General features: G+C 45.0%; 2 protein-coding genes across 3 annotated transcripts in view; one reads left to right on the top strand and one right to left on the bottom strand.

Moving 5' to 3' along the window:
- EIF2AK1 (eukaryotic translation initiation factor 2 alpha kinase 1) overlaps positions 1–1,368 on the top strand; it is a 61,790-nt gene extending 60,422 nt beyond the window's left edge. Inside the window, exons 14-15 of the mRNA XM_015426218.1 lie at positions 374–607; positions 1,220–1,368. Coding sequence (XP_015281704.1) covers positions 374–607; positions 1,220–1,351 — 366 coding nt within the window. The 3' untranslated portion in view covers positions 1,352–1,368. The remainder of the gene's footprint in view (positions 1–373; positions 608–1,219) is intronic.
- Positions 1,369–1,477: 109 nt separating this feature from the next.
- Positions 1,478–8,834, bottom strand: part of AIMP2 (aminoacyl tRNA synthetase complex-interacting multifunctional protein 2) — a 19,663-nt gene continuing 12,306 nt past the window's right edge. For both annotated transcript variants that reach the window (XM_015426219.1, XM_015426221.1), the window contains exon 4: positions 1,478–2,081. In XM_015426219.1, coding sequence (XP_015281705.1) covers positions 1,696–2,081 — 386 coding nt within the window. In that variant the 3' untranslated portion in view covers positions 1,478–1,695. The remainder of the gene's footprint in view (positions 2,082–8,834) is intronic.

The following is an 8,834-nucleotide window of genomic DNA, read 5'->3' as shown; positions in this document are numbered from 1 at the left end:
CCCCCCCCCCGGCGAGTATTGCGGGTCCCTCTTCTTGTTCATATCTGAGCTCTAGATGTAGATGTGGTATGTTCAAAGCTTGCTTTTCAGTGCCAGAGTGAGGTCAGCAATTCACTGAATGCTGTGTGTGTACCATGTACTCATACTGGATAGATTGAACAGGGAAATTGGCAAAAAATGTTTGCAAAATATCTTGTTTTTGCCTCTTTCACTGGGTCACTGTGTTTCAAACAGTTATGTTTGAACGAGAGTCAGCCAGCTCTTAGAATAGACCATGTTGCTTTTCAAATAGTTCTGTTTTCATCTTTGATCGGCGGTCCAACAGCCTTGGCTTTAAGGACTAATGCTGAGCTTTTCCTTTTTTGGCCTCTAGTCGGACATGTACAGTGTCGGTGTCATCCTGCTAGAACTCTTTCAGCCTTTTGGAACAGAAATGGAACGAGCTGAAATTCTGACGGGTTTGAGGAATGGTCACATTCCTGTCTCTTTCAGTGGAAAATGGCCAATACAGACAAAATATGTTAAGCTGCTAACCAGTAAAGTGACCTCTCAGAGGCCAACCGCTGGTCAACTTCTTGAAAGTGAACTCTTCCACAATACAGCAAATGTAAGTTTTAGCTTGTCTCCCAGTTTATATAAACAAAAGTCCATTTCTGACATTCTCTCCCTTCCTCAACAGTGTCAGTTTCTGGAGCCAAGAGAGGGGACAGACCATGGGCTGATTCTCAGCTGTTGTCTGAAATCAGCCATAGTGCTTGCTATTCATTGTTGGTTTGTGAAACAGTTGACTGTATACAAACTAATGTGATTTGGTACCCTTGGTGTAGTTTATTTTTGAGTTAGAACTTCTGACATGAATATAAGCAGCCTCAAAGAAACTCGAAGAACAGGCAGTTTATAAATCATCTTGAGTAGATAGGCAACTCAATTTAATAGTCTTTCTGAAAAGAGTCTGGGTATTTCAGCATCATCATAATTTTTATCTAAATAGGGTAAGTGCTCCTCCACTCCTCTGCTTGTGGTGGATTTAATGGAAAAGATGAAAATAGGATTCTTGTGATAAACATTCCTTAGGAGGCAAAACTAGTTTCCTTTGAGGTTTAGGCTAGAGTCCAGTTAGTGGCTTTTGAAAATCTCAAAACAGACATTGATTTTTGTACAAGACACTGGAAGGGTTTTGATATACAGACATAATCGTATCTGTGAATTGTGCTTTCAGGTTATTTGCAGTTTACAGCAGAAGGTGATGCAACAAGAGGAAGAAATCAAATCACTGAAAGAGCAAGTGAAGCTACTTTTACAGGAAAGAGAAGAGAGAGACAGAATGAAGCACTCTGGTTCTCCTGTTTAGGGTTGCTAACGTGTATAATTTATATTTATATATTCTGTAAAATATCTATTTTTTAATAAAAAAATTCATCTATGCCATATGTAATACGCATGGTTTCTGCTTTGGTCAAAAAGCAGTGGTTGGTGGTACAGTACTCAGTAAATTCACCCCAGCCTCAAACTCTACCCTCATACCAACAACACTTAATTTCAAAAGGATAGCCACCAGAAACCAATTCTGTTGATTTTATTGCCCTGTAACGTTTTAGACTGATTTAAAATTTCATTCACACAAACAGTTGAGGCCTATGCTCACTAGCTGAGACAGAAGATAGTTAAGCCTCTTCCTTTGTAGGCAGTGGAGATTTACTTCAGCAGCTTGAGAGCAGATTGAAAAGGTGCCAGGTTCTCACAAGATTTGAGCCATTTCTGCACATTGGTGGGGACAGCATTGGTGCTTTCTGTCTGCCGCAGTACACACCAGGTCACAACGTCTGCTACGGTCAGTTCACTTCCCACAAGCCAGGATGTCTTGCCCAGGGCTGTGTTCATGGATCGCAGAACCGCGGCCCTTTCTTTGTTGCTCCCTTCTTTCAGCTGGAAGATGGCCGTATCTACCCAGCTGTCTATCAGAGTGGCTGTCACCGCATTGTGCTTTTGGCCGAGCAAAGAGAACAAGAATCGAGCAATGTTCCCTTCTCCTTCAATAGGACACATGGTTTGAACGCTGAATTTCATCTGGGGCTTCAGCACTGAAATGATAATTGTAGCACAGTTTTAGAAAAGGACATCAATCTCTTAAAGGTATGTGCAGTTACACACCTACAGTCCATTCAAAACATGCCAAATCCATAGAATGTACTTCTTTAGTTACTTTAGAATCTGTCTAGATTCATAGGCTACTTTACTCAAAGCAGTTTACAGTAAAGCAACCGAGGAACTGCTTAGAACGTATAAATTTACGAACGCTTTATTTAGTTTTCGCTATATATGCATGGTGCTGGTATACGTAGTATACATACATTGGTACTAGTAATGCAGTACACACTATTGTTCTCTAACTTCATAATGGAGTGGTGTGGGTATGAAGAATTAAGATTCAATTTCTCACCTACTGATCAGCAAAATGCACATTATGATTCAGGTTCAAGGGCAGTCAGCAGACTTAAGAATGGCCCATGCTTTCTATACAATTTTTTTCATTTATGTCCCATCCTCAGGACACCTTGCAAGTTTAAAAACATTAAAAACACAAAATTTAAGAATTTTATAAACAAAAAACAAACTCTGAAAACAGCAATAAAAATCAAGACATAAGAACTAATTGCCTGCCACTAGAAACAACAAAGCCTCCCCCAACAGAACAGATGGGGGGGAAATTAAAAACTCCAAGAAATTAAGAGAACCAGGCAAGGAAGACATCCTGCTGGGTTTAGCCCCCTTTAAAAGACGCTCTGGAAGCAAACCACCAGCCCCTTTGGGATGGGCTTGGGCCAGGGAATTCCAAAGCCTGGGAGCTTCAGTTCAAAAGGCCGCCTCTCGTGTGCCCATTAACTCCACTGAAGGTTGGCCCATGTGGAAGAGAACAGCTTGAGTTTAGCTTTTCCAGAATACTTGCAGACCGTCTACCCTTCTCCAGTGGTTCGTCATGGGACATTCCTTACGTCTGGGATAAGCTCCTCCTCTCCTCAGGGTCGGCTCCAAGCTTTGATCCAGGCGGGGGAGGGGCTTATCCCCTTGTAGGCTATCCAGTTTTCTTGCCGGCCCTGTTTTCAGCAGGTCCGGCTGTGCTGAATAGCGCACATTGAGAAAAGAAGGCAAGAACATAGGAAGAAAGAAGAAGAACACATCGGCTTGTCTTTAATAGCCGGGCAGCGCAACGCAGGGCTCTTTATCGATGGTGTCGGGTCTCGACCCACAGGTGCGTCAGTAGCCCGAGGTGTGTGTCTCTGCTGGCCTTGCCCATCCCAGGGGCGGAGGGCCTGCTCCTGATGCCAGGGAGTGCAGAGGCGAGGAGACGCGGCAGTATAGTGACATCAGGTCTCTCCCTAACTGGCATTTGGCAGGCGGCGGCGGAAGCGGGACACGAAGCAGACGATCGCTGACTCCTAACATCCCGCCTGAAATGCGGTAAGCTCACGCCGGGTTAAACTATCCCTCTCTACAGGGAGGTGGATTGAAATTGTCCACAGAGGCCATGGCTAGTGACATGGACTGCCTGACAACGTCTCGAGATGGCTCATCTGAGAGAGGTGAGGGGGTACCGGTTGCTTTTCTACAGGGAGGTGGATTGAAATTGTCCACAGAGGCCATGGCTGGTGACATGGACTGCCGGACAACGTCTCGAGATGGCAAGAGGAAGGATGCAGGCTTAACTTGTAAGGGAAATTACAGCTGTTTCTATACAAATGCTAGAAGTGTCAGAGGTAAAATGGGGGAGTTGGAGTGCTTGGTGTTGGAGGGAAAAATAGACATTGTGGGTATTTCTGAAACTTGGTGGGATGAGGAAAATCAGTGGGACACAGTGATTCCCGGTTATATATTATATCGGAAGGATAGGGGGGGAAGGGTTGGAGGTGGGGTAGCTCTGTATGTCAGAGAGGGTATAAAGTCTAGAAAGATTGAGAGGCTAAGTGAATTGGATTCGCTTCTGGAAGTTCTATGGGTTGAAATAGGGGGGCCAAAAGGAAACTTAACACTGGGAGTTTGTTATCGCCCACCAGATCAAAAGATAGAGGAGGATTATAAAATGATGAATGCCTTAAAGATAGCAGCTAGACAAAACCACTGTGTCATAATAGGTGATTTTAACTACCCACACATTGATTGGGTCAATATGTGTTCTAGTCGGGAAAAAGAGATTGAGTTTCTAGACACTCTAAATGACTGTGCTATGGAGCAGATGGTCACGAAACCTACCAGGGAAGAGGCAATCCTTGATTTGGTCCTAAGTAACACTCAAGACCTGGTGAGAGATGTAAAAGTGATTGCACCGCTTGGAAACAGTGATCATAATGTTGTTGAGTTCATCATTTGTACAAATAGAGAATTGGCCAAAAAGACTCACACAACCATTTTTAACTTTAAAAGGGGTAATTTCTCTGATATGAGGGGACACGTGGGGAGGAAACTGAAAGGAAAAGTAGAAAGGGTCAAAACAATTGGGGAAGCTTGGGATCTATTTAAAACTACGATCCTAGAAGCTCAAAAAATATATATTCCGCAGGTTAGGAAAGGCACAAACAGGTATAGGAAAAAGCCTGCATGGTTAACAAACAGAGTAATGGAGGCTGTAAAAAGTAAAAAGAATTCCTTTAAGCAGTGGAAAGCTAGTCACAGTGAGGCTGATAAAACGGAACACAGGCTATGGCAAATAAAATGCAAGTCTGAGGTCAGGCAGGCAAAAAGGGAATATGAGGAGCATATAGCAAAAAACGTAAAAACCAACAATAAAACTTTCTTCAAATACATTAGAAACAGGAAACCAGCCAGGGAGGCAGTGGGGCCCTTGGACGACCAAGGGGTAAAAGGAGTATTGAAGGATGATAGGGAAATGGCTGAGAAGCTAAATGCATTTTTTGCCTCCGTCTTCACTGTGGAAGATGAGAAGTGCTTGCCCACTCCAGAACCACTGATTTCAGGAGGGGTGTTGGAAGACCTGAGTCAGATTGAGGTGATGAGAGAGGAGGTCCTAAAACTGATAGACAACTTAAAAACTGAAAAATCACCAGGCCCAGATGGCATACATCCGAGAGTTCTGAAAGAACTCAAATGTGAACTTGTAGATCTCCTGACAAAGATATGTAATCTTTCCTTAAAATCTGCCTCCATTCCTGAGGATTGGAAGGTAGCTAATGTCACTCCCATCTTTAAAAAGGGTTCCAGAGGAGATCCGGGAAATTACAGGCCAGTCAGTCTGACGTCGATACCGGGTAAATTGGTGGAAACCATTATTAAGGAAAGAATTAGTAGGCACATAGATGAACAAAACCTATTGAGGCAGACTCAGCACGGTTTCTGTAAGGGAAGATCTTGTCTCACTAACCTGTTAGTGTTCTTTGAGGGGGTGAACAAACATGTGGACAAGGGGGATCCAATAGATATTATTTACCTTGACTTCCAGAAAGCTTTTGATAAAGTTCCTCATCAAAGGCTCCTAAGTAAGCTCAAAAATCATGGGATAGAAGGACAAGTCCTTTTATGGATCAAAAACTGGCTAGTTCATAGAAAACAGAGAGTGAGTGTAGGTGGGCAATTTTCTCAGTGGAGGGTGGTAAGCAGTGGGGTACCGCAGGGATCAGTACTTGGTCCACTGCTTTTTAACTTGTTCATTAATGATTTGGAGATGGGAGTAAGCAGTGAAGTGGCTAAATTTGCGGATGATACAAAGTTGTTCAGGGTGGTGAAAACCAGTGAGGATTGTGAGGCACTCCAAGGGGATCTGTCAAGGATGGGCGAGTGGGCGTCAACATGGCAAATGGGGTTCAATGTGGCCAAGTGCAAGGTGATGCACATTGGAGCCAAAAATCCTAACTATAAATACACGTTGATGGGGTCTGAACTGGCAGAGACAGATCAAGAGAGAGATCTTGGAGTTGTAGTAGATAACTCACTGAAAATGTCGAGACAGTGTGTGACTGCAATAAAGAAGGCCAATGCTATGCTGGGGATTATTAGGAAGGGTATTGAAAACAGATCAGCCAATATAATAATGCCCCTATATAAATCAATGGTGAGACCTCATTTGGAATACTGTGTGCAGTTCTGGTCACCACACCTTAAAAAGGATATTATAGCTTTGGAAAAAGTGCAGAAAAGGGCAACTCGAATGATAAAAGGGTTGGAACACTTTCCCTATGAGGAACGGTTAAGGCGCTTAGGGCTCTTTAGCTTGGAGAAACGACGACTGAGGGGTGACATGATTGAGGTTTATAAGATTATGCATGGGAAAGAGCAGGTAGAGAAAGAGGTACTTTTCTCCCTTTCTCACAATACAAGAACTCGTGGGCACTCCATGAAACTGCAGAGCGGTCGGGTTAGAACGGATAAAAGGAAGTACTTCTTCACCCAAAGAGTGATTAACACTTGGAATTCACTGCCACAGGAAGTGGTGGGTGCTACAAGCATGGACGGCTTCAAAAGGGAATTAGATAAGCATATGGAGCAGAGGTCCATCAGTGGCTATTAGCCACAAGGTATAGCTAGGGGCTCTGGGGCAAGTGATGCTCTGTCTTCTTGGTGCTTGGGGGGGGTCAACAGTGGGAGGGCTTCTAATGTCCTGGCCCCACTGCTGGACCTCCTGATGGCACTGGTATTTCTGGCCACTGTGTGACACAGAGTGTTGGACTGGATGGGCCTTTGGCCTGATCCAACATTGGCGTCTCTTATGTTCTTATGTGCATGCTGCCTTCTTCTGGCAATATTCCATCCAAAGAAATAGACTTTGTTGGTCTTAAAGGTGCCACTGGATTCATACTTTGTTTTGTTAACCACAGTTAGTCTTAAATACGGTTCTGCATTCTGTACAAACATGGACATCGTAGCTTACTCCTGGCTAGGGACATATGAACACCTGCCAGTTTGGCTCATGCTCTGTTCACTGATCACAAGCAGGGACGATTTTTCGAGGACTGGTTCAGTAAGTCATCAATCTGTTTGCCGGTATTCAACATGTTGCTTCACTGTATTTATTCCTAGCCATGCATTGCGACTGAGGGGTGACATGATTGAGGTTTATAAGATTATGCATGGGAAAGAGCAGGTAGAGAAAGAGGTACTTTTCTCCCTTTCTCACAATACAAGAACTCGTGGGCACTCCATGAAACTGCAGAGCGGTCGGGTTAGAACGGATAAAAGGAAGTACTTCTTCACCCAAAGAGTGATTAACACATGGAATTCACTGCCACAGGAAGTGGTGGTGGCTACAAGCATGGACGGCTTCAAAAGGGAATTAGATAAGCATATGGAGCAGAGGTCCATCAGTGGATATTAGCCACAAGGTATAGATAGGGGCTCTGGGGCAAGTGATGCTCTGTCTTCCTGGTGCTAGGGGGGGGGTCAACAGTGGGAGGGCTTCTAATGTCCTGGCCCCACTGGTGGACCTCCTGATGGCACTGGTATTTCTGGCCCCTGTGTGACACAGAGTGTTGGACTGGATGGGCCTTTGGCCTGATCCAACATTGGCGTCTCTTATGTTCTTATGTTCTCACAAGTGGCCTGAGGGAAGAGAACGCCTGTACTGTCCTGGGAAATCTCCGCTCTGCCAGGGGATTGAAAGGGGGGGATTTCTTCCTCCAGTCCTCGAGACGTCCTTCCCAAATACCCCTCGGGGAGGGGAGGGAGAGTCTTTCCCGGGCTACTGTCCCTTAGGCGGGAAAAAACTGGCAGGAAAAGTGGCGGCGGCCATTTTGAGTGTTTGCCTGGGCTCGATAGGTTTTTCTCTCGATAGGTTTTCCCCTCTGAGGGAGGCAAGGGGGCTGAGGGGACCCATCCCTTATTAGGCACTGGGGGGAAGACATTGAGGGGCCGAAGGAGCTTGATGTAAGACTCTTTCTCCCCCCCCCCCCCCCGCAGGTATTTGAAAATGGCTGAGAAGGCGGCCCAAGGCAGTTCCACCGGGGACATCATGCAGGCAAGGCCCTCAACGTCCCAGATTTGCCAGGATCCTTTGGCCACCACAGGCATGGACTCCAGGGAGGCCATTAACCGGGATATGCTGAGCTGGTTCAGAGGGGAAATGAGAAGGGAGTTCAAAGATGTGATACTGGAGACTATTCAAGGCTCCAAATCACAGGACTCTTCTGTGGAAAGGGGCAGGAGTCTCAAGAGAACCCGAGACAGGGTAACCAGCATCTCTAGATCCCATTAGCTCAAAACACAACTGTGACTGTCTCCTCAGACTGCCATTGCTGAATTTTCCTTTCAGACTTTTTATTTTCAATAAATATATACTCTCTTTAATATGTTCTCTTCCTCAGGAAATTCCCATCCCACCACCAAGCACCACTTGTGATGACCTCTTCTCTGGGGAGGTCTGGTTTACCTTTAAATGTGTTCTTATGCTTTATTTTACTTTGGGAATCCGGCTGCCACCAGGAAAATTTTAGGCTTTCCAAACCTTTATACTTTCTGTTTCTGGTTTTGGTATTGTGACCCAGGGTCTTGCCTTTCAAGGAACTATGTGTTTCCTGAGGAATAATGGATCAGGCTTCTGGGATGAACTTAAATAAAAAGGATTTATTTGAAGAGGAACAAAACTAAAGGTTGGATATTATGTAACTGGCTGGGAATAAGGTTCTTGTAACTACCGTATTTTTCGGACCATAAGACGCACTTTTTCATCCAAAAAAAGTGAGGGGAAAAGTGTGTGCGTCTTATGGACCGAATACTGTGGGACATGCCCATGCGTCGAGCCAGAGTATTGCAAGCGTCCAGCCAGCAGGGCTCTCTCTCCTTCGCGCGCTCAGCCATCCATCCAAAGAATGCTTCCCCCCCCCCCCCCCCTT

This window comes from Gekko japonicus, unplaced genomic scaffold, assembly GCF_001447785.1.
Source record: "Gekko japonicus isolate JY-2015 unplaced genomic scaffold, Gekko_japonicus_V1.1 scaffold384, whole genome shotgun sequence".
NCBI lineage: Eukaryota > Metazoa > Chordata > Lepidosauria > Squamata > Gekkonidae > Gekko > Gekko japonicus.
Note: the sequence above shows the minus strand (reverse complement) of the source record. Positions and strands in the feature narration are given on the sequence as shown.